The sequence below is a fragment of the Elephas maximus genome, chromosome 16, assembly GCF_024166365.1.
Source record: "Elephas maximus indicus isolate mEleMax1 chromosome 16, mEleMax1 primary haplotype, whole genome shotgun sequence".
In the NCBI taxonomy this organism is placed as follows: domain Eukaryota; kingdom Metazoa; phylum Chordata; class Mammalia; order Proboscidea; family Elephantidae; genus Elephas; species Elephas maximus.
Window position 1 is genome coordinate 69,782,933 of NC_064834.1, and position 24,785 is coordinate 69,807,717.

General features: G+C 48.4%; 1 protein-coding gene across 2 annotated transcripts; it reads right to left on the bottom strand.

The window, feature by feature from the left end:
- Window positions 1-1,433: 1,433 nt before the first annotated feature.
- SFXN4 (sideroflexin 4) lies at window positions 1,434-23,680 on the bottom strand. 2 transcript variants are annotated; one of them, XM_049855642.1, is made up of 14 exons: window positions 23,491-23,680; window positions 21,834-21,899; window positions 18,966-19,034; window positions 17,777-17,803; window positions 17,445-17,499; window positions 16,160-16,185; window positions 15,421-15,474; window positions 15,279-15,335; window positions 15,082-15,147; window positions 14,245-14,335; window positions 12,631-12,746; window positions 5,324-5,409; window positions 2,908-3,025; window positions 1,434-1,848 (listed from the first exon to the last, which is right to left on the bottom strand). In XM_049855642.1, exons 1-14 carry the CDS (start codon window positions 23,527-23,529, stop codon window positions 1,771-1,773), a joined length of 948 nt encoding a protein of 315 aa, XP_049711599.1. In that variant the 5' UTR covers window positions 23,530-23,680; the 3' UTR covers window positions 1,434-1,770. The 2 variants fall into 2 exon arrangements, with proteins under 2 accessions (XP_049711599.1, XP_049711600.1); XM_049855643.1 differs by lacking the exons at window positions 21,834-21,899; window positions 23,491-23,680 and adding an exon at window positions 19,655-21,821 and having other exon boundaries at window positions 1,436-1,848.
- Window positions 23,681-24,785: the final 1,105 nt, after the last annotated feature.

Sequence of the window (24,785 nt, forward strand, 5' to 3'; positions counted from 1 at the left end):
TAGTGGGCCAAGTGCAAGATGTGATAGGGGAACCACACAGGAGGAGCACCTAACCCAGAACTGTGAATCCTGGAAGGCTTCCTGGAGGCAGTAATGGACAACTAAGTCCCACCTGAAGTATAAGCAGGGGTAAGCCCAGGGCAGAGGGAAGGGCTTGTGCGAAAGCCCGGAGTAAAGACTATGGCCCATTTGAGGAAGTAGATGTTGGTCCAGAGTGAGCAGAGTAGCAAGAGATGAATAATGCTCTTGCCTGCCGTGGTAAGGAATTTGGACTTGAACCTGACGTATGGGGAAGCTACTGTTTAATGTTAAGCAGATATGTTTGGAAGAGCAGGCTGGAACAAGGGTTGGAGTTAGCCTGGAGGCCAGCCAGCCAGGTCAGGTGGTGTTGCCAGCAGTACCAGAAGGGGGTGCTGTTAGACTGAGCTGGGCTGGTAGCAGTGGCTGTAGAGGTAATTTCTAGAGATCTGTTTACATGGCACTTGTCTATTGGATAGTGGTAGGGGAAGAGGGACGAGTAAAGGGGATGCCCAGGACCCAGGCTTATACAACTGGGTAAATGGTGCCATTTACTGAGATTTAGGGGATAGAGTTTTAGGTGCCATATAAGTCATATAAGTGGCAAAGCACAGCGGGCAATGGATGTGGGTCTACTGGGCTCAGCTCTGATATGGTGTTTCAGGAGGGTAGCTGAGCAGTCTGGAAGGTGGGGTGGGAGCAGTGAAGGTGGATAAGTCTTAACAAGTTTGGCTTTTTAATGAGGCACATGTCTCCAGCAGTTTAAAATCTACTGGCAAGGAGCCAGCAAAGAAGGAGACTGAAGCCAGAGAGGACACAGAGTCCACAGAACAAGGCCCCTGAGGAAACAGGGGCCCAGAGCCTGGGGACAGCTTACCTCGGATGCAGGAAGGGACAGGTGCAGGTGGAAGGAGGTTTTCAGATTTGGTGCCAGCAGGTTCCGTTCCTGGCCAAGGGTGTGTTTTTCACCGTGAAGCAGGAGGTGGGGTCATTTCCCAGTGAGGAGAAAGAAAGGACTTGGGGCGGGGGGGAGCGTGATAGACTTTAAGTACTTGCCCAGAATAGGTGCAAGCTAAGTAGGGTAACGGCATGGCTCTGGGGGATGGAGGCCTTAATCGCCCCGGGAGGGTTTTTGTCATGAGCTGCACCATCTATTTAATGCCTGTGCCCTGGGCCTGAGGGATCCTCACAGACACTGGCACGGTCAGGCAGCAACTGGAGGGGAGCTTTGGATGGGGCATATGCCCTTGACCAGACCTGAAAGGCCTGTGTAGCCCGTGGTACATCTGGGGAGATGCCCTGGGTGGGCTGGCAGGACTCCTCCCAGCCTCAGGTTCTGCAAGTGGATCCGGCACCGTGGGACAGGGAGGAACCCCCCACCCCCTAGCCTAGGACCACATTCAGCCACCTCCATGCCCACCTTGGCCCAACAGGCTATTTTCAAGGTCTGCAAGTTTATTAGTAATTTTACACTTTACTTTCACAGGCTGATGAACAAACAGAAAAATGATTATTATACCACCTGTCCCTCCAGAAACCCTGTGGGGGTGTGTCACCCAGGACACTCCCCCTCCCATTTTTCTTCTCCTATCCAGGTTCAAAATTCCCAGGCAGGAACAGCTCTGAAGTGCCCTCAGCCTGGACCCCCTGGACACTGGGGGTCCCAGAGACTTGGTGGGGTAATCCAAACGTGAACCTGGGGTGGGGGGAGTTGTTCGAGCATGGAGCAGACAGATTCACCTAAAACTTGCCCTACACACCCCTGTTATAGAAGAGTTCTGCCTCTTCCGTTGAAGACCGAATTTCCTCTTCAAGCTTACTGCACTGTATCTGAAAAACAGAGTTCAATTCTATTTTCAGTAACTTGCCTTAGAAGCCAAGGTAAAACTCATTTTCAAAAGCAACTATTTTATAATCCATCTTTTTTAATGATGCCCAATTTATAGCAAAAACCATATTTTTTATGGAAAATCTCAAATATAACCAAATATAGGCAGAATAATATAATGAACCCTCACGTACTCAGCACCCAGCTTTTAACTATTAGCAACCTGCCAATCTTATGTCATCAAGCATCTCCCACACTCAGTTGTGTGTTTTTTTCCCCTGCCAAGGTACTTTAGGTGCTGCAGTGGTTAAAAGATGGGGCTGCTAACCAAAAAGTCGGCAGTTCGAATCCACCCGCCGCTCCTTGGAAACCCTATGGGGCAGTTCTACTCTTTCCTGTAGGGTTGCTATGTATCAATTGACTTAACAGAGACAGATTTGGTTTTTTTAATTAATTTAACGTAATCCGCAGATGTGTCATTTCACCAACCGATACCTTAGTATGAAATTACAAATGATAAAATAACTACTATGGCATTATCACCACCACGGCCATAAAGAAGAATCCCCTAATACCATCTAATGCTCAGCCATGTCCAGATTTTCCCCTTGGGCTCAAAGGTGTCTTTCCAGTCTAACAAGGTTGCAAATGCACGGCTGACACTGGCAGGGACAAGCAGCGACTGGAAAGGAGCTTTGGATGGGACACACCCTTGTCCACACTGAAAGACCCCACCCCACAGCGCATCTAGGAAGTTGCCCTGGGCAGCTGGCAGGACCCCTCCCAGCATCAGGCTCTGCAAATGAATCGCCCACCACAGGCAGGACAAGGAGGTGCCCCCCTCGCCCCCAGCCCAGGACCACCATTCAGCCACCTCCGTGCCCATCTTGGCTCAACAGGGCATTCTCAAGGTTCCCCAAACCCCAAGACGGCTGGGGGGTCAGGAGGGGAGATGGACCTCACTTCCTGCCTTCACTCTGGCCTTGGGAATTCTGTCCCCTCCAAGCAGGACTCACTACTGCCTGCAGAGGAGTTCAAGAGGGGTGAGTGGGGGGACTTACCTGTCCAATATGTGGAAACATGCTAAAGGAGACCGGCACCATCAGCCCCATGACCAGGATGCTGCAGGTCAGCTTCACGGTCCATAAGGACCTCGGGTTCTGCAGGAAAAGCTGGGTCCTGGAAGAAACAGGGTGCCGCTGACGGAGGACGCTGAACCTCACAAGGGCTTGCAGACGCGGGCCTGTGTGCCAGCGGGGCTAATTCTCTCCAGTGTGCAACTTAGTTACAGCTGATATTTGGGCCTGCACCTTGGTTTCCACACACACGCCATCCATTGTCGCTGAGCTGTTTTCAACACATAGTGACCCTATAGAACAGAGCAGAACTGCCCCAAGGAGTTTCCAAGGCTATAATCTTTATGGAAGCAGACTGCCATATCTTTCTCCCCCGAGGCAGCTGGTGGGTTTGACTTGCCAACCTTTCAGTTAAAGACAGAGCACTTTAACCACTGTACCACTGAAGTTCCTTCCTTGGTTCCCACCAACCCACCAACAGGCAATGAAAACAGCTACACTGACCGTGCAGGCTTACGAGGCATGGACAGTGCTAAGCACTTTACACGCAGTTTCTCACTTGATCCCCACAGCCCCGACGTTTGTGTCATCTCCCCTTTTAGTGCTGAGGAGTCAGCCCAACTCATGGCGACCCCAAGCACAACACAATGAAATGCTGTTTGGTCCTGTGCTAGCCCCATGAGGGGTTGTGGACGGGACCACTGTGATCCATAGGGTTTTCATCGGCTGAATTTCAGAAGCAGATCTTGAACTTTTTCCTAGTCCATCTTAGTCTGCAAGCTCTGCTGAAACCTGCTCATGATCACAGCAACACGCAAACCTCCAATGACAGACAGGTGGTGGCTGCACACGAGGTGCGTTATCTGGGCAGCAAACCCGGGTCTCCTGCGTGGAAGGCGAGAGTTGTACCACTGAGCCACCAATGCCCCCTCATCCCCCTCTTCTAAACAAGCAAAGAGGCAATGACCTGCTTAGTAACTTGTCCAAAATCCCGCAGCTCCAACGTGCTGGGTCAGAGGTCCTGGAGCCTGTGCTCCCAGCCTGGGCACCCAGGCCCTTTGGGGGTGTGAGAGACTGTGGTATCCTGGCCCAGGAGTCAGAGTCCTGAGGCCACGGACACATTGTGTGCCCTCAGGCATGCTGCTTTCCCTTTCTGAGCTTTGCTTTTTTTCCAGCTGCAGAGAGTAAGGGGTTGAGATAGAAGATCCACCTGAGGTCCCTCCATGGCATGTGGTCCTCCCGGTACCCCAAAGCCATTGGGAAAGCAGGACCACCGCACCCCACTAGGAAACCTGTGCCATTCATGTAGGCACTATGGGGCAGACCGGAGGGCCCCAGCTTCCACAGGAGCTCTGGCTCCAAGGCCAGCCAGAGTGACCAGAAGACCCCATCACAGAACAGTCTGTACTCACCCAGCTGGGGTGGGCATGGGGAATTACAGCTGGCCCCGGACACTGCCCCTACTTCCTGAAAATGCACTCTGTATGTGGTTCTGGTGGGGCTGGAGTGAGTTAGTCCACCATGAGCATGTGACCCAACTTGGGCCAATCAGAATCCTTCCCTGGGAGTTTCTGAACTGAGTGGAAGACACACCCCCTTCCACCCCCAGAGTATGTTATTTTTTCTTTCTGATCAGGAAGCTGTGAGGGTATGAGCTAAGAGGGCAGCTGAGTCCCTTATCAAATGTGAAGAAGCCTATATGCAGCAAGAGAGCAGACAGCAGACACCCAGGAAGGAAAGAAAGGGAGGAAAGAGAGAAAGGGAGGAATGCCCTAGCACAGAAGTTCCTGTTCAAGCTGCCACAGGCTATGCTCCCTTCCCACATCTGTCAGCGAGACCAACACATCTTCCTGCTGGCCCGCCTACTTCAAGCTGGGCTTCTGATTCTCACAACCACAGGAGCCCCAGCTGATCCTCAAGCCCTACTCCTAACACGCCCTTCTAGCTTCTCAAAAGGGATGGCAGTCTCTTGACTCTGGGGCACGTACGCTAACTTTTCTGCAAGTGTACAATTCAATGGCTTTCAGAATATTCACAGAGCACTTAAGCAAATTTAAAGCATGGTTAGAACTGGGGTCGGGGACTTGAGCAATATTCACAGCACATCAGAGTTGGAAGAACCTGCAAATCATCCAAACCCTAGACGTGCCCAGGGACACAGAGCTGACCTATGGCAGAGTCTAGGCCAGAGTCCAGATTTGCCAAAATGTGCACATCTGGATTTTCATGGCGTGTCAAACGCAGCCTCCCCGTCCTAACTGTGATGAAGAATGTTCAGTAGGAAGGCTACCAAAGCCACTTCTTCCCACCCTTCCCACCAGCTTCAGTATTTGACAGGTTTTATAAGGATTTCGACTGTCACGTGTTGACTCCTACCTGGGGCAATGAGTGGACCTCTTACCTTTTGAAAAAGTATGCTAAGACTTCTGGGACACAGGCCGAGGTCCCAAACAGCACTGTTCTGGATACTGCTGTTTCTTTGACGGCCTGGAGGAAACAGAAAGGCTGCAGCTTAACACATGGGGTGAGAGGATGTCTAGGGATCCAACGATTCATGACAGAGACGAGTGAACAGCAGCTCTCCTTTCTCACTCAGGAAAATATCCCACATGGAAGGAGATGCAGGCAACGCCTGACAGGCACCTTTCCTCGGCAGGCGTATGGAGGACAGCTGGGTTTGGTGCCAGGGGTCACTGGGGAGGGGTTTTAGCTTCCCCACGATAGTAATCTCCATCAGTCCCCATAAACAAAATACCCACCAAGTCCAAGGAACGTCCAAGCAGCTTAAAGACAAATTCTCGCTTAGAACCAAGGCAGTCCCCTTGGTGGAAATGCTGGATTCGACGCTGAGGTCCACTCCACATTTTCCTTTCAATCCAGGACTCTGCCACTGGCCTCCTCACTATGCTGACTGCTCCCCAATCAATCCCACCCCTACCAGTGCAAGGAGCCCTGGAGGCGTAATGGTTCAGCGCTTGGCTGCTAACTGAAAGCTCGGTGGTTCAAACCCACCAGCAGCTCCACGGAAGAAAAGACCTGGTGTGTAAAGATTACAGTCTTGGAAACCTTGTGGGGCAGTCCTACTCTGTCCTATAGGGTCACTATGAGCGGATTCCGATTCAACAGCACACAACAACAACCACCTGCCAGTGCACGCATCCTACAACAGCTCACCTCAGAGCTCCCTGGCTGGGCAGCACACCTGCATGTAACGTGCCCGAGCCCACCTGAGTGTGCTCACCTTTCCCTTGAGCAATTAAAAGCGTTTTGCTATCAACTGGGACACGTGAAAAATGCTGTGCTATCAAAGTTTGTTTTGCATAAGCATGTAAGTATAGGTTATAACATTTTGCTCCCCTTTTCTACAGTGTGTTAATAGCCATTGAGTTGATTCTGACTCATGGTGACCCCATGTGTGCACAGTAGGACTGCTCCATGGGGTTTTCAAGGAAGGGTGTTTTGGAAGCAGACCGCCAGGTCTGACTTCTGATGCATCTCTGGGTGAGCTTGAATTGTTAACTTTTTGGCTAGTAGCTGAGCACCTAAACATTTACGCTACCAAGGGATTTTTATAGTGTACATTACTCTATTTGTTAAACATTTAAACATACACTTTACTGCTGGGTTATATCACAAAACCATGTATACTCTATGGCATTTAACACATATTCAAGGGAAACACTGACTATAGGTGGCTTTTACTCTCATGCTGACTTTAGAACCCAGCCCCTGGGTAACAAAGATTCAACTCTACGAACATTGCTCCTCCGCCCAGGAGAGACAGGCAGTCGCTCCACCACTGCCGTCCCCTGCCCTCTGTTTCTTCACTCCAGGGTTCCATGACTTGGCTGCAACCTACCTCCCTGAACTCATTTCCTTCCACCCTTCCCCACCCTCTGCTTGACCCTTGGCTGCCATTCCCTCTGCAGGGGAACATCTTTCCTCCACTGGGACAGAGGGAGATGAGGAGGGAAGTTTTTGGAATAAAGTTTCGGGAATATAAAATAAAACTGCTCAGCTTCAGGAAGGGAAAAGTGGCTGCCGGGTATGTTGTGTTTCAAAGTCAGTGGGCTGAGGCCGGCCTCTCCCATTTGTCTCATGTGCCATGGGAAGTCGGCCCAACGAAGCCAGCCGCCATTAAGAGGCTTTGGGATAGTGCATCCGTTCACAATCATCACAGTCTGCAATTGAGCAGCTTACAAGGCCAGTCTGGGAGAAGACATAAATGAGGCCCCTGAAGCCTGATCAAAGGTGCCCTGTTACAATCAGATAGTGCCGGTTACGCACTTTCTGAAATTTTAGCCAAAGAAAATAAACCTTTCAGTGACAGGGACGTGATGAAAGAATGCTTATGCTTATGCACAGCTGCAGACACTTTATTCTTGAAAGATAAAGTTTTTCTTAAAAAAGCAGACCGTCAAAACTTCTTTTCCCTTAAATTGGCTCTTATGAGAAAAATGAAGTTTCTGCTAGTGAGACAGACCCTAGAGAGCTGGCAGGGCCTGAGCCACCACCCGCTGGGGAGCCGAGGGCTCTGGAGAGAAGGGACCTGACTGGGCAGTGTCTGAGTCTGCAAGCCAAACACGGTGCCTGGCAGACGGGAAAGGAGCTCGGGAAGAACTGATTAATGAACATCTGTTCTCACTCTTTTGTTATTAATGAGAATATACACAGCAAAGTGTACACCAACTCAACACCTTCTATATGTACCATTTAGTGACACTGAGTACATTCTTCAAGCTGTCCAACCATTCTCCTCCTCCTTTTCTGAGTTGTTCCTCCCTCATTTATATAAATTCACTGTCCCCTAAGGTTTCTATTTTAAGTTGCTGTTGTCAATCTTATCTCATACAGATAGTTCCTAAAAGAGCATAATGTTCAAGGCAGACATTTTCTTCTAGTTAAGCTAAACTATTGTCTTGGTTTTAAGATGAGTTCAGGGGATATTTTTGGTTTAAGGTTTAAAGACTATCTCAGGGCAGTAGTTTCAGGGGTTCATTGAACCTTCATGACTCCAGGAAGTCTGGAGTCCATGAGATTTGAAATCCTGTTCTCCATTTTCCCCCTTTGATCAGAATTCGTCTATAAAATCTTTGATCAAAATGTTCAGTAATGGGTCTCAGCCCACCTGGAGCAAAGGAGAATGAAGAACACCAAGGACCCAGGGTAATTATGAGCCCAGGAGACAGAAAGGGCCACAAAGACCAGGGACGACATCAGCCTCAGACCAGAGGAACTGGATAGTGCCTGGCTACAACCGATGACTGCCCTGACAGGGAACACAGCAGAGAGCCCCTGAGGGAGCAGGAGAGCAGTGGGATGCAGATCCCAAATTCTCATAAAAGACCAGACTTAATGGTCTGACTGAGACTGGGGGGATCCTGGTGGTCACAGTCCCCAGAGCTTCTGTTGGCCCAGGACAGGAACCATCCCCAAGGTCAGCTCTTCGGACAGGGATTGGACTGGATAATGGGATAGCAAATGACACTGGTGAAGAATGAGCTTCTTGGATCAAGTGGACACATGAGACTATGTTGGCATCTCCTGTACGGAGGCGAGATGAGAGGGCAGAGGGGGTCAGAAGCTGGCTGAATGGACACGAAAAAGAGCGAGTGGAGGGAAGGAGTGTGCTGTCTCATCGAGGGGAGACCAGTTGGGAATATATAGCAAGGTGTATATAAATTTTTGTATGAGAGACTGACTTGATTTATAAACTTTCACTTAAAGCACAATAAAAATTACAAAAAAAAAAAAAAAGTTCAGTCATGGTAGCCAGGCACCATCTAGTTCTTCTGGTCTCATGACAAAGGAGGCAGTTGTTCATGGAGGCAATTAGCCACACGTTTCATATCCTCCTCCTATTCCTGATGTTCCTTCTTCCTCTGTTGCTCCAGGTGAATGAAGACCAACTGTTGTGCCTTGGATGGCCACTTGTAAGCTTTTAAGACCCTAGGCACTACTCAACAAACTAGGAGGTAGAACAGGAGCACTGAACATGTTATTTAGCCAATTAATTGAGATGCCCCATGAAACCATGACCGTAATCCTCCAAACCATCTCAGTCTACTCTCCAGCTTGATGAGCCCAAAAAAACCCAAACCCACTGCCGTAGAGTCAATTCCGACTCATAGAGATCCTATAAGACAGAGCAGAACTGCCCCACAGGGTTTCCAAGGAGCAGCTGGTGGATTCGAACTGCCGACCTTTCGGTTAGGAGCCATAGCTCTTAACCACTATGCCACCAGGGTTTCCAGCTTGATGAGCAGTTCACAGCACTCCTAACACCGTGAAGGTACAAGGGAGTTGAAGAGAAATGCACATGTATGTCCCCTCGAGGACTTGCGCGTGGATATCCATAACGGCATTATTGATAACAGCAAATGACTGGACACAGTCCAACTCCATCAACTGGGGAACGAAAAACCAAAATGTGGTACATCCACCCGGTGGAATACTAAAAAACCAAAATGTGGTACACCCACCCGGTGGAATACTAAAAAACCAAAATGTGGTACACCCACCCGGTGGAATACTAAAAAACCAAAATGTGGTACACCCACCCGGTGGAATACTAAAAAACCACAATGTGGTACACCCACCCGGTGGAATACTAAAAAACCACAATGTGGTACACCCACCCGGTGGAATACTAAAAAACCACAATGTGGTACACCCACCCGGTGGAATACTAAAAAACCACAATGTGGTACACCCACCCGGTGGAATACTAAAAAACCACAATGTGGTACACCCACCCGGTGGAATACTAAAAAACCAGTTGCTGTGGAGTCAGTTCCAATTTGTGGTGACCCCATGTGTGTCAGAGTAGAACTGTGCTCCATAGGGTCTTCAATAGCTGATTTTGGGAAAGCAGATCACCACCCTTTTCTTCCGAGGTGCGTCTGGGTGGACTCGAACCTCCAACCTCTTGGTTAGCAGCCAAACCCACTAACAATTTGTATTGTTCAGGGACTCCAAATGCGATACTTCTCAGCAATTAAAAGGAACAAACTACTGCTATATGCTACAACATGAGTGTATCTCAAAAGTGAAAGAAGCTAGACACAAGACTATTCTATGACTTCGAAACAATGGAGACAGAAAGCAGATCAGTGGTTGCCTGAGGATGGGAGTGGGGGCTGACTGCAAGTGGACATGAGTTAACCTTGGGGATGATGAAATGTTCTAAAGCGGGATGTGGTAATGGCTGCACAACTGTGTAAATCTACTAAAATTCATCAAACTTTACTCTCACAACGGACAAATTTTATAGTATGTAAATTACGCCTCAATAAAGCTGTTACAAATGTCTTTCAAAATAGAGGCGTTAAAAAAAATTATGTGTGTGAGTGTGTGTGTTGTGCTGTAGGTGTAACTGCCTCCATGAACAACTGACTCCTTAGCCATGAGACCAGAAGGACCGGATGGTGCCCAGCTACCATTACTGCACGTTTTGATCATGGGATCAATAGATGAATCCTAATCAAAAGCGGGTGAAATGTGGAATAGAATTTCAAATTTTTACAGAATCCAGACTCACTGGCCCTACTGAGACTGGATGAACCCTCGAATCTATCACTCTGAGAAAAACTTCAAAGCACGGACTAAAATTATCCCCTGAAGTCATCTTTAAATTAAATAATTATTTAGCTACATCAGTAAAGGATGTTGGACATGAGCACTGCAGTAGTTCAAAGAGTTATCTATATGAGATTAACCTGTCAACAGTAACTGTAAAGCACAGATGAGAAGTTTAGGGGATTGTGAGTCTAAGTCAATGGTGGTGACAGTATGGGGTAGAGAGAGTGAGAAGGGCGATACAACATGAAGAATGTAACCAGTGTTACTGAATTGTACATGCAGAAACTGATGAACAGGGGTGTGTTCTGCCGTGTATATTTTCACCAAAATAAAAATAGAAAAATACAGGTGTTGTGTTACATATTGGTTTTACAATAAAAAAATATGTGAAAATGGAAGACATGAATAATTTTTCTTGTACAGGTGAAAATATAACAATCCAAAGTCTTTTTTAGATTAAGCTCACAATATTCTTAATTTATGCATTTGACTCTGTTTCACAACTGTTTAGATTTTTTCCAAATGTCTAGTCATCTAGCAAAGTTATTTGGTATCTACTGTATACACAGAAAGTTTTGTTAGGTGTGGTATACCTAAATATTTTTTGAGAAAATACATTTTTGTCCATCAAGCCAACGCTGCATATATAGAATTCAGGCTGTTTCCAAAGTAAGAAGTTGTTTTGTTGTATTTTGGTTTAATATGTTGAAATAAACCATATCATAGCTTTTTAAAAAAAGTCTCTTTAGGTGTCTTCTTTAAACACATGAACCTTCATTAGAAAACCCAGAGATATCATTCTCCTTTCTGGCAGCAATTTCTCTCCTTGTAACTTGTAATCATTGAATCTCTATTGTAATTCATTAGAAAGGTGGCCAGTATTTTCAGACATGCTACTAGATATGACAAAAATACTGCCGTATGTATCTGATGGCTTATAATTCAGATTTGTAAGTCACCGACAGGATTGAGAGTAACATGTTTCATGAGCCGAATAATTATGTATTTACTGACTGAACGAACAGCCATCGTTTCCAACTTTCTCTTCCTCCGCCATGCTGGGCAGGAGAAGGCTGTCCAGCTGGCTAAGAGACTCCCCTTGGATGTGGACACTGTGCTAAGCCAGCTATTTCCTTCACTTCGTATTTGGGGCACTTCCACGCTGCTCTTCATGCTGTTTCCAGACAACTGCCTCACACTATAATTCTTTAGCTAGAGTCATTTCACAGAGGCCTACAAAAACCTCATCTGTTAAAAATACAGTGGTTAAGAGCTACTGGGAGCTAAATACACACAGAACCAGTGTGTTGAATTGGGCAAAAGAATAAACTACTGAATAGCAAAAAATTATTACACACTGAGGCGTTTTGTAGAAATCTTAGGTCAGAGCACTGGATTTCTTAAGACCATCCTGGACAGTAAACCGATCCTTAAAGATGAAGATTTGGGGTGATGGAAACATTTGGAAATGGACAGTATGTTGGCCACAGAACATGAGGAACGTAATTAACGTCACTGAATTGTGCACATAACCAAAAACAACAAAAAAACAAAACCTGCTGCTGTGGAATCAATTCTGACTCATGCTGAACCCACGCCTTACAAAGCAGGACGGCTCCATAGGGTTTTCTTGGTTGTAACCTTTACGGAAGCAGGTTGCCAGGCCTTTCTTCTGTGGAGCTGCTCATTGGGTTTGAACCCCCAATCCTTAGGTTAGGAGTCAAGCTGTGGAAGTGGCAAATGTTTTGTTAAATATATATATTTACCACAATTAAAAAAAATGCCAATATTAAGAAAACCTGATCTGTGGAGTGAAGAGAGAGAGGAGCCCAACGACTTCCTGGAGTGCAGAGCAGTCTGGGAGGGGAGTGGCCTGCAAAGGTGTCCCCAGTCTGCTCACCCTGGGAGGGCAGACGCCAGGCTTGGAGAACAAGACCTCCCACAGGGACAGAAGCCAAGCAGTCGCTGGGTGCCCATCTTTCACATACCAGGGTGCAAAACGCAAAATCTCTCTCGGGTGATGAGGAAAGGTTGAGGGGAGACATGAATTTGTTACCAGTTCTTAAACAGAAAATTCGATTCTTCACCCAAAGGGCAAGCAGCTACAGCTCTGTCGTGTCCCCCTACCTTTTCCCCAGCTCTTCTGGAACAGCCTATGACTTTGCCTTCTTTGTCCATGACCTTGATGCCTTGAGTGGTCTCCAAACTTCGGGATGCCAGAACATTCATCCCACTGACTTGGGCTGAGGATTAGAAGGGACACACACGAGGGATGAGTTTCGGCTTGCTTGAAGAGCATCTCAGGTCTGCCCACTTCCAGCCTCTTTCTGAAGATGCCTCCCCCAGCCCTCAGGTGCTCCCTGCCATCGGCTGGGCCAGCTATGTTCTCTCCTGCAGGGTTGGGGGGGGGGCTTGAAATTGGGAGCAGAATTGCTAGCCACTCAGTCTTGGACCAGGTTCCCATACGCTGACGCCCAGCCCCCCTCTCTGATAGGATTCTAAGGAGAACTCCAAGATCCCTGAGATACATCCCCCTCTTTGCTTAATCTGGTTTGACCAGGTTTCTATAAAGCAATTTCACCAATTTCATCAGTGACATCATTTTGCCAACTCTCCACACTGCTATGAATACCAAACCCAAATTTGGAGCATGAACTAGTGAATTCTCACACTGACAAACTTAACCACTCAGTTAATATCTCTGTCACTCTCTTTGCTGGAATCCCTGTGCCACTGCTTGCTTGCTGTGTGATCCTGAGAAAGTTACTTCACTGCTCTGTGCCTCAGTTTCCTCATCTATAGATGGGAATAATATTACCCACCCATATTTCTTCATCAGGAGTAAGTGAAATAATGCATTAGAGAGCTTTACAGAGAGTCTTTAAAAAGGAATTTGGGTTTCCAGGCTTGCATTCATCCTTTGACAATTAAAGGGTATAAGGAGCCCTGGTGGTGCAGTGAGTAAAGTGCCTGGCTGCCAACCAAAAGGTTGGCAGTTCAAGCCCATCAGCTGCTCCATGGGAGAAAGATGTGGCAGTCGGCTTCTGGAAACACTTACAGCCTAGGAAACCCCATAGGGCAGTTCTACTCTGCTCTATGGGGTCACTATGAGTCAGAACTGACTCAGCAGCAATGGATTTTTTTTTTTTTTTTTTTAAGGGGAGTTATAGATTGAACTGTGTCGCCCAAAAATATGTGTTGTAAATCCTAAGCCCTATACCTGTGGATGTAATCCCATTTGAGAATAGGGTTTTGTTATGTTAACGAGGCCGTATCAGTGTAGCCTGTGTCTTAGGACCTAATCACCTCTGAGACATAACAAGAGCGGATTAGGCACAGAAGCAAGCACAAATGGGGAAAGGCAGATGCCACTTGGAGGTCCCCAAGGAACACCAAGGATGCTGGAAAAGCTGAGATGAGGATCTCCCCCCAGGGCAGACAGATACAGCCTTCCTCTAGAGCCAGTGCCCTGAATTCGGACTTCTAGTCTCCTAAACTGAGAAAATAAATGTCTGTGTATTAAAGCCACCCATTTCTGGTGTTTTTTTGCTACAGCAGCCATAGGGAACTAAGACATGGGGTATCAGCAGGCAAAGTGTCACCTCTCAGACTCAGCCTGCCAATGGTGGCTGTCACTGGCCACATCACAGACGAGGAACCCGGGTGGCTTTGGTGACAGAGAAAGGCTCGAAGGCCACAAAGACAAACCCCAGACTGCATGCCCCAGCCCTTCCTGCTCACCGAGTAAAAGGACTGGAAGGGCTCTTCTGATCAAAAAGCGAACAAGATAGTTATCCAAGGAATACTTCATTTGTGCCAAGTTAGGAATTATCTAGAAAATAAGAGAAAATCAGAATTTCATGAGACCAAAAATCAGTTGGACAGACTCAACAGCAGAGAGCTAACCTTTCCCTGGTTCCTGATACAGGTCAGGCCAGGGTTTTCCCATGTGTTTTTGTTTTAGTTCTTGTAATAGCAAGGTAGGTATTGTATTTAATTCTCCCTGCTTACCAGAGGAGTACCCCAAGGCTCAGAGTCCCTAAGGGTCAGAGCCAGGATTCTAAACAGGTTTGTCTGACGCCACAGTCAACACTTGTAACCGTTATTGTGTCCTGATATCCAAAACAATATACAGTTCACATAACATGTTGTGCAGTATAAGTTATTTTTTTAATTTGAGTATATGTGTAGGAACTTAGAATGTTAACATGGTTATTTTTTCAGAGTGATAGGATTATAAAACCAGTTGATTCCTACTCATGGCAATGCCATGTGTGTCTGAGAACTGTGCTCCATAGGGTTTTCAATGGCTGATCTTCTTTTGGAAGTAAATTGCCAGGCCTTTCTTCCGAGGTGGACTTGAATCTCCAAACCTTTGGTTAGCAGCCAAGCACGTTAATCATTTGCACCACCCAGGGACTCCTGATAGGATTACAGTAAACGTTTATTTTCTCTTCTTTATGTCTTATTCATACTTTCTAAATTGTTTAAGTTGGGGTAGAAATTAAATTTGAAATCAGAATAAATCTTTTTGGATTCTGAATAAAAGAGGTTCGACATATTTTTAAAAATACCTACTCCAATAAAGGTTGACGAAGCAATTACTCCTGCCCCTAGTAACAGACTGTCTTGTGGGCGATGATGCTAAGGAAAAATAAAAGCACACGTTTAGCAAATTCCGTAATTTTACCCAGCAAGGATCGTTTAAAAAAAAAAAAAACCTTTAGAAGAAACAATACTAAAATTACACGCCCCCTCAGACTCCTAATACTCACATAGCTTGGGTTTCCATTGACCATGTTGAAGACTGTCGTATAGGTGTAGAAGGAAAGCTGCAGAGAGACACAGGCAAACTGAACACATTCTGGTTTCTAGCATAATGGAGGTTAGTAATCAGAAAATAGAAATAATGGCTACCTGAGGTAAAATCAAGGACTTTATCCCTTTTGATGGCATCATCGAAAAAAATACCTTTCAGGAAGAAAGTAAAACAGACATAAGTGTTTGCAGGGAAGCAGAGCCTACAGGAGCCCGGAACTTTCCAGGGCAGACGCACAGCTGAGCCCCCAAGGAGCTGGGACAAGGAGAGGAGGGCGGAGGATGCAGGGGCCACTGGTCAGAGGGCAGACCGATGCTGAACTAGCTGCTCTGTAAACACCGGGGCCTCACCACGGTCCCTGTCCCCAAGACCTACAATCTGGCACGGCGGCTCAGAAGTATGGGCTTGCACAGGGCAGGTGTGCAAGGAGTGGGGAATGAATGAGGTAGACAAAAGCACCTCATGAGAGCCAAGGTGGATGGCCTTACTGAGGGCAACTCAGGTCCTAGATTGAGGGCCTGTATGGGAGGAGACTTGGGGTGAGAGGTTGACAAACCATCATCTGGGGCTTGTGGGCATATCTTACTGAGCTCCCCCACAACAGGTGTTCAAAACAAGGATCACATGTGACACTGTGGGCCTTCAAGGGGCCTGGACACCTGATGGGATAGGAGTGTATGTGTTTGGGGTTGGGTGGATATGAATGACAGACAAGGGTCATGGGTTGGGGGTCAACGGGACAGGGTCTAGAGCTGGAGGGACACCAGCTGCTGTCAGGAGCTGGTGGGAATCATCCTAAACTCCCCGTTTCTTAATGGTGAGCGGCAGTTTACTCACCAAGGGCCCCGTGAAAGGCAGGAAAGCTGGCAAAGAAGAGAAGAGCAGTCAGTGAGTATAGCTGCTAAGGCAGAGAGAAGATAGGTAGTGGCACCGCACACCTGAAAACGTCATCATCCTCCTGATGTCATCGGCCACAAAGGAAATTTTACTCTTTTTTCCAAATAAAAATAATAATTATGTGATATGGCACAAAATTAAACCTGCACAGTGCAGAAAAACATGAGTCTCCCACCAGGCTTGCTGGTCACTCTACCAAAGGTAAGCACTGTTAATGGTTTCTTGTTCATCCCTTCAGGTCAGTTTTCTAACACGACTATCAGGTGCCCTGGTGGCACAGTGGTTAAAAGCTCAGGCTGCTAACCAAAAAGGTTAGCAGTTCTAATCCACCAGCTGCTCCCTGGAAACCCTATGGGGCAGTTCTACCCTGTCCTATAGGGTCTCTGTGAGTTCGAACAGACTCAATGGCAATTTTTTTTTTTTTTTAAATCAGGATATATGGAGTCCTTGGGTAGTGCTTGGCTGCTAACCGAAAGGTTGGAGGTTCAAGTCTACTCAAAGGTACCTCAGAAGAAAGGCCTGGCAATCTCCTGAAAAATCAGCCATTAAAACCCTACAGAGTACAGTTCTATGCTGACACACATGAGGCTGCCATGCGTTGGAATCCAACAGCAAATGGGCTTTGGTTTATCAGGATGTATACATTTCCCCTTCCTCCCCGCCCCCCCATCCCTGATTTATACAAATGGGATCACTATACACCATTTTCCACTTTGCGTTTTGCTCCTTAATACTAATTCCTGAGATCCATCCTTCTTATTAGCACGTAAGACTTACTTCATTTTATTATTGAATTATTTAACTACAGTCCAAATTGTTGGATATTTATCCTGTTTCCAGTGTTTTGCTTAAAACATAGAGAGAGAGAGTTTTAGAGTGGCAGGGCCCTATATGATCATGGGGTTTTATTCCCTTTACTTTAGTTAGATATGGTGAAAATGAAAGATGATAAATGGCATTCCTAAAGCTAGCTCTTATAAGTCATGTGTTCTGGAACCATCAGTGAAATACTCTGCTATGCTCACTGGGGCATGACGGACCAGGGCAGGATCCAGCCCAGGCCTGTCCCCTCACTCCCATCGCCCAGGACCTCACTGCAGGACTGAACACAGATCCATCCCCGAGCCTGCTCTTCTCCACTGTCAACCCCAAAACCCTTAACATTAAAAAGCTGTGGTTTCCCAACCCATCACTAGAAATCCTTCTAGAAAAAAAACTGACTCACCTGCAGGTCGAAAAGGAGCGGGGATCAGTTTGCTATTGTCAGGATGCACCGTCGACTTCAAAAGAGTAAACACAAACGATATTTGGTTTTGTTATCTTAAACCGTTGTGGTAGAGTCAACTCCAGCTAATGGAGACCCACGTGTATCAGAGCAGAACTGGGCTCCTCAGGGCTCTCAATGGCTGCAACCTTACAGAAGTAGATCACCAGGCCTTTCTTCCACAGTGCCACTGGGTGGATTTGTACCACCAACCTTTCGGTGCCAACCATTTGCGACACCCAGGGACCTTTACTATTTTAGAGGCTAAAAATTACTACAGGGCTGAAACTTACAAGACTTCTCTTCCAAGCCTCTTGTATCTAAAAAGACAAAAAACAAGCAATAGCTCGTAAGGTGGTGTGGCTGCAAAAAATCTCCCCACCAATCTCATTTCTGGCGTCCTCTTTGCTCTACCTTTCACAAAATAAAGGCCAGAATGTGGACAGAGTGAATCGAAACAAATGAATCAGATGCTGAATGAACAAACAAATGAACTAACAACAAGCAAAGAGAGGACCCACACAGAAAACAACCAGGCCACTGAAAAGTCCTAACTTATTCTGACCTTCGAGTGGACTCTAGGTCCTCTCAACACCGGACTTGTCCCTGCAAAAGAGACCAGTCAGCCCTGTAGCTCTGCAACTCCATAGTCTCTGAATCCAGCCTGCCCCTACTCAGTGCGAAGTGGGTAGATGACCATACCATTAGTCAAGCTGTCAGCCAAAGGCCCCAACAAGCTCTTAGAAAAGCCAAGTTAAATATGGGAGCTTTCCACAGGCTGCCTTGTGGGGCTGATGTCTGTGGCCTCCAGAAAGCTCCATACACCACTAGGTCCGTACAAGGGAGATAACAAACACTTGGTTCGACCACTTGCATAGGAATGTAACCCGGCCCCGGAACACTGTCTCTGTCAGGAATCATATTCTGATTTAGGAGTCCTGCCGGAATTCTGGGGTTTGCTCTGGGGCTTCTGGGAATCAGCTACAGAGAACCTCCGCTAATACCTGCTACGCAGGGGGAACCCCGCTCCAGCTGGTTTGTTGTTGTTAGGCGCTGTAGAGTCAATTCCAATTCCTAGGGGCCCCACGTGAGAGAGTAGAACTGCCCCGTAGGGTTTTGTAGGCTGTAATGTCTATGAGAGCAGATCGCCAGGTCTTTTCTCCCACAGAGCCGCTGGGTGGGTTCTAACTGCTGACCTTTCGGTTAGCAGCTGAACACTTAACCATTATGCCACCAGGGCTCCTTCTAGTTGGTTTATGAGAAAGAATTCTAACTACATTTAAAAACCCAACCCAGCTTTGAAAGCTGATCCTGTAGGCTTTTCAAATTATAAGCCCAGGGCTAGGGAGGAGGGGCAATGATAAGATTACAATTATATGATTAACGACCAAAACGATGCATGACTTCAGACTATTCAAGCAGAATCGTCTGAAGGCAACCCTCCCAGCCCTGAACCAGGTATACTTGGGCATCCAGACACACCTTCTCGTTCTTCATGTCCTCTCTGGCTTCATCTGTTGCTAAGAGTTGCCTCAATTTTTCAATTTTTTCCTACAAACAGATATTAAAAAAAGATGAAGCAACGATCTCATCATTGTTCGGATTCGTCCACTGATTTGGGAATCACACCATCACTTATCAGCACACACTGTATCTAAACTGTACATCTAATTTCAATGAGGCAAGGGGAATTCGGTTCTCCCCTTCTTGGGAGTTTCCAACAGGATAAATTCCAGGTGTAATTCAGGTTTAGACCTCCCCAGTTCCCAGACCGCTCCAACAGCCCACCCCACTGCTGCTGCCCCCTGTTCTTCTCTGATAGTAACTCTCTCAGTGGACAACACCATCCACCTAGTGTCTCAAGTCAGAAACCTGGCAGTCCCTTCCCTCTCCTTCACCCACATCTAGTCGTTCCAGCCTTGTGTTCTCTCTTCTTGTATTCTTAATTTGAGAAAATAAATTTACCAAAAAATACAAATAAGACTTATTCACATTCATAATCCCATCACCCGGAATTGACAACTGCAAACATTCCATCATATTGCTTCTCTTTCCCCCCCCCCCAACAAGAGAGAACCATTGCCCCCAGGCTCAATCCCTCCCCATTCTACCACCCTAGAGGTAACCACTGGTATGCGTTCTGGGTCTAACCTTCTAGTTCATTTACTTACCTGCTGGTTCAGTGGTAGAAGCCTTGCCGTCCATGCTAGAGACTGGGTTTGATTCCCAGCCAATGCACCTTATGTGTGGCTTCCACCTGTCCATCAGTGAAGGCTTGTATGTTGTTATGATGCTGAAGGTTCAGCAGAGCTTCTAGATTAAGCCAGACTAGGAAAAATGGCCTGGTAATCTACACCCAAAAATCAGCCAGTGAAAATCTATGCATCTGTGGATCACAACAGTTCAATCCACAGCTAATCATGGGGGACCACGTAGCATTTTTCTGTTCTGCATGGGGTCGCCATGAATCAGGAGGCCAACTCAACAGCAGCTAACAACAATACATGAATACATGTAACCATAAGCAATATAAGGCATTTTTTTAGTATAGTTTCCAAAAGTGCTATCATTTATGCATCTTGCTTTTCCCACTAAACATCAGAGATACTCTATGTTTCCATTTAACATATAGTATCTATCTAATTCATTACTTTTAACAGTTAATCAGAATTCTATGGTATGAATGTACCACATTTTATTTAACTATTGCCATACGGATGGAGAAGGAGCCCTGGTGGCACAGTGGTTAAGTGCTCAGGCTGCTGAGAGGTTGGTGGTTCAAACCCACCAGGTACTTCATGGGAAAAAGATGTGGCAGTCTGCTTCCATAAAGATTCACAGCCTTGGAAACCCTAAAGGGCAGCTCTACACTACCCTATAGGGGCACTATGTGTTGGGATCAACTTGATGGCAATGGGTTTGGTTTTCTTGGGGGGGTTATACTGATGGTGGAGCCCTGGTGGCACAGTGGTTAAGAGTTCTGCTGCTAACCAGAAGGTCAGCAGTTCGAATTCACCAGCCACTCCTAGCAAACCATATGGGGCAGTTCCACTCTGCCCAAAGGATTATTATGAGTTAGAACTGACTTGATGGCCAAGGGTTTGGTTTTAGTTTTTTGAGCACAATAAGGGAGTGTCCTTTGTCTCCTGCCCTTCAGGTTATTGCTGGTGACAGGGCAACTCCTCTTCATTCCCCAGCCACACCTGGTTCAAACGCTCCCCATCTTTCACTTGGACACCGGGCCACCCCCTGAACTGACTGCTCCACCTACAGTATGGTCTTCTGTGGTTACTCAACACAGGCTACCAAAGAGACCCTCTGAAACACAAACAGCTCCATCTTAGTTACCTGCCCCGTAGGATAAGTGCAACCTCCTCTTGTTTGAACAACACACAAAACCCTTAAAGGTCTGCCTCACCTCCCAGCTCTAAAAGCGCTGGTGATTTTGTGACCTGCTCTGACCCTGACCTTTGCTTAAGGTCACCTCTCTTCCCTGACATTTCCTCCCTGCCTGGCTCATCTCAGCCTTCCCTCAACCACCCCACCCACAGAGTCTAGCATTTTCTCCGTTGTTGTGCTTAGCTGCCTGACTCAGTTCTGACTCACAGTGACCCCAGGTACAACAGAACAAAACGTCGCCCAGTCCTGCACCATCTTCATGATTGTGGGCATGCTTGAGTCCACTGTTGAGTGCGTTTCAACCTAGGAGGCTCATCTTCCAGCACTATCTTGGACAATATTCTGTTGTGATCCATCGAGTTTTCATTGGCTACTCTTTGAAAGTAGATCGCCAAGCCTTTCTTTCTAGTCTGTCTTAGTTTGAAAGCTCCGCTGAAGCCTGTCCACCATGGGTGACCCTGCTGGAATTGGAAATACCGGTGGCACAGCTTCCAGCATCACAGCAATACACAAGCCGCCACAATACGACAAACTGACACGAGTGGTGGTTCCTCCAATTCCCTGCCACGCCCCTCCTTTACAGCTCCCAGTTCATGGTTTGTGACCAGCATTGCTAATCTGTCTTCCATTACATGGCCGGTTTGTTTCAATTATCTCTGAGTCACCAGCACCTGGCTCAGGGCTCGGCCTTACCTGTTGTTCCAATGTACACTGCTATTTATCATCCTTCCAATCTAACGAGCTCATTCAAAAGGAATAAAAACATAATAATATTCACCTAAAGCACAATAAAATGAAAAAATAATAATATATAAAGTCTGTTACTTCAACTGCTTCCAAAAGAGACACAAGACTTTTACAACAATTAAAAAAGGGAGGGGGCCCACACAATCTTCAAGTTTCAGAATAAAATGTGAAATCTCTTATCCCTGAAAGTAAGAAAATACTTACAACTGAAATGACCAAATTTATAGGGTCTAATAATTCTGTCCACAGAAGAAATCTTTGAATGAAAGACTTGAAGAAAAACAAACAAAAAAGGTTAATAGTACAAAAACAAAGATACAGCATAATAGTAAAATTAACATGCTTTTTGAGAACCTACTTTGACGGCACTGGGTTTTTGGGTACTAGGGCCCTGGACTATGCTCTGCCTGTTCTGTGTGTCACCTCATGATAGCCCCATTTTACAGGTAAGGAAGCTGAGGCTTAGAAAGGCTCATTAATGTACTCAATGCAAGACAGCCAGGAAACGACTGTGCAGCCTGTACTCTTAAATACTTCCATATCAGATTGCTCCTGAGAGTTAAAAGCCCAGGCTTTGGGATCAGTTGAGCCTGTGTTCCTTCCCACACATGACCCTGAACATCGCACACATGACCTTAAACAAGTACCGAGAAAGGCCTCAGAATCTGTTTCCTCGCCCTTTTGGCAGTTGTGAGACTTAACTCCAGAAATGAAGACCCGGACATCCCAGTGAGGGTTCGGTAACATAGCCAGGTCACAGGTGGAGGAAGTAAGCTGGGCTGCTGCAACAAGCCCTCTCTCCAGGGACAACTAGAACTCCCTGCCCCCTCTCAATTTCCCCACCTTCAGGTAAGGGCCTGAAAGAGAACACCCCATGGCCCTGCTGTCTAGTAGGAGGCTGCACACGTGTCCATGGGGCACCTGCAACGTGGCTGGGCCCAACGGAGTACTGTACTCAGGGTGTAAAATGCACACCGGATTTTGAAGACTTCATACAGAAAAAGATAAAAATAATTTTATTGATTGCATGTTCAAATGGTAGTATTTTTGATCTACTGGGTTAAATACAAGACACAGTGAAACCTGTGAGAGCCTAAAGAGACTGCCTTGTTTTTCCTGGTCTCCAAAGTTTTCCACCTTTGACAGCATGTAGTCTTACAACTTTTCTATCCTGTCAGTGGAAAATATTTGAGTTTTCCTTCTCTGACTTTACAGTGGTTTCGGCCTTTGCAGGTTTACTGTATTAATAAACTCATTTCATGTTTCTTTTTACCTTTTTAAATGTAGCTGAGGCATTTTAAAGCACCTCTGTCGCTTACTTCCTATTTCTACTGGACAGCGCTGCCTTCCAACGCACGCTGAGACCCGTTACTTGGGTAGATGGGTGGCTGCCTAAGCCTCCGGGTCTCCTGCTCTGCGGCAGAGCCAAGGTTGGGAGGCTGGTCTCCATATGCTGCTCAGGAACAGCTTATGAGGCACAGGACAGACACCTGCCAAGGGTGGACTCCTCCGCCAGGGCGACCTGGACGGTGACCTTGTGGCGACCCTGCCAGCCCCAGCCTGGGACCGAAGCGATGTCTACAATGACAGCGTGACCGTGGGCACCTAACAAGCTCGGGATTCCCCTTGGTCCTCCCCCGGCTTTGTAAGCCGGTGGGACCGAGGTCGGGCAGGTGCTGGGTCGCGCTCCAAGCCCACTTCCGGGAGGAGGAACCCGTGTGCAGAGCGGCCACGTCGGTGGCGCAAGGTCGCCGAGCGCGGGTGGGCAGCTCTTGCTCCGGAGGCCCGACCCCACGCGGGCTGCCCACGCGTCCTCCCCCAGGCCCTGTCCCCGGCCCCGCGGCTGCGCCCCGGGCCGTACTTGGCGTTCGGTGATCCAGAAGCGCACGTTGGGCTCCATGAGGGCGGCGCTGTGCCCTGGGAGCCGCTGGCCCCACGCTTCCTCCTCCTCTTCCCGGGGCCTTTGTGCTGGTGCAGCGGCGGCCCGCGGAGGCAGCGCCCCGAAGGAGCCGGTGGCGCGCCCAGCCCCGTCCGCCTGACCCCGGCTCCGCCCTCCCAGCCGCGCGCCTTCCCCAGCTCCCGCCCGGGCTCCGCCCCCCCGGCCGCACACCTCCCCCAGCTCCCGCCCGGGCTCCGCCCTCCCGGCCGCGCTCCTCCCCCAGCTCCCGCCCGGGCTCCGCCCTCCCGGCCGCACACCTCCCCCAGCTCCCGCTCGGGCTCCGCCCCCCCGGCCGCGCACCTCCCCCAGCTCCCGCTCGGGCTCCGCCCTCCCGGCCGCGCCCCTCCCCCAGCTCCCGCTCGGGCTCCGCCCTCCCGGCCGCGCCCCTCCCCCAGCTCCCGCCCGGGCTCCGCCCTCCCCGCCGCACACCTCCCCCAGCTCCCGCTCGGGCTCCTCCCTCCCCGCCGCGCCCCTCCCCCAGCTCCCGCTCGGGCTCCGCCCTCCCCGCCGCGCACCTCCCACAGCTCTCGCCCGGGCTCCTCCCTCCCCGCCGCGCCCCTCCCCCAGCTCCCGCTCGGGCTCCGCCCTCCCCGCCGCGCATCTCCCCCAGCTCCCGCCCGGGCTCCTCCCTCCCCGCCGCACACCTCCCCCAGCTCCCGCTCGGGCTCCGCCCTCCCGGCCGCGCGCCTTCCCCAGCTCCCGCCCGGGCTCCGCCCTCCCCACCGCGCCCCTCCCCCAGCTCTCGCCCGGGCTCCGCCCTCCCGGCCGCGCCCCTCCCCCAGCTCCTGCCTGGTCTCCGCGCTCCGGTCCCGGATCCCTGCTCCCGCCCGGCCCGCCGTTCCCGCCCGGGGCGCCGGGCCTAGTCCTCAACCTGCTCTGCCCGCTCCGCACAGTGGATGGCTCGGCCGCTTCCAGGCCGGCAGAGGGGTCACCTCTCGGAGCCCTCGTGTCACAGTAACAACCTGGCCCCGGCCTTCTGCCGCATTTTACCAGCAATTAAAAAAAAAAAATTTTTTTTGTTGTTTTATGGACATTACCCTGGAAAATCTTATCCATTGCCCACAAGGTCACGCATACACAGTATGCGGTATAATTAGGGCCTGCTACTTAATCTGCAGGGCTCGTGAAAAATAAAAATGCGAACACACTCCATACCTAAACTAACACAAATAGTGGTAGAAAATCTAAGTAGATTCATAACAAAAGAAGAAATTGAA

What these genes read in the sequence shown, in the direction of transcription:
- SFXN4 (XM_049855642.1), bottom strand. Translation starts at nt 23,529, where the DNA reads ATGGAGCCCAACGTGCGCTTCTGGATCACCGAACGCCAA. An exon ending in CGCTCCTTTTCGACCTGCAG is followed by an intron (nt 16,186 to 17,444) that starts GTGAGTCAGTTT and finishes CTTCTTTGCCAG; the next exon opens with CTTTCCTGCCTTTCACGGGG. An exon ending in TCAATGGAAACCCAAGCTAT is followed by an intron (nt 15,148 to 15,278) that starts GTGAGTATTAGG and finishes ATTTTTCCTTAG; the next exon opens with CATCATCGCCCACAAGACAG.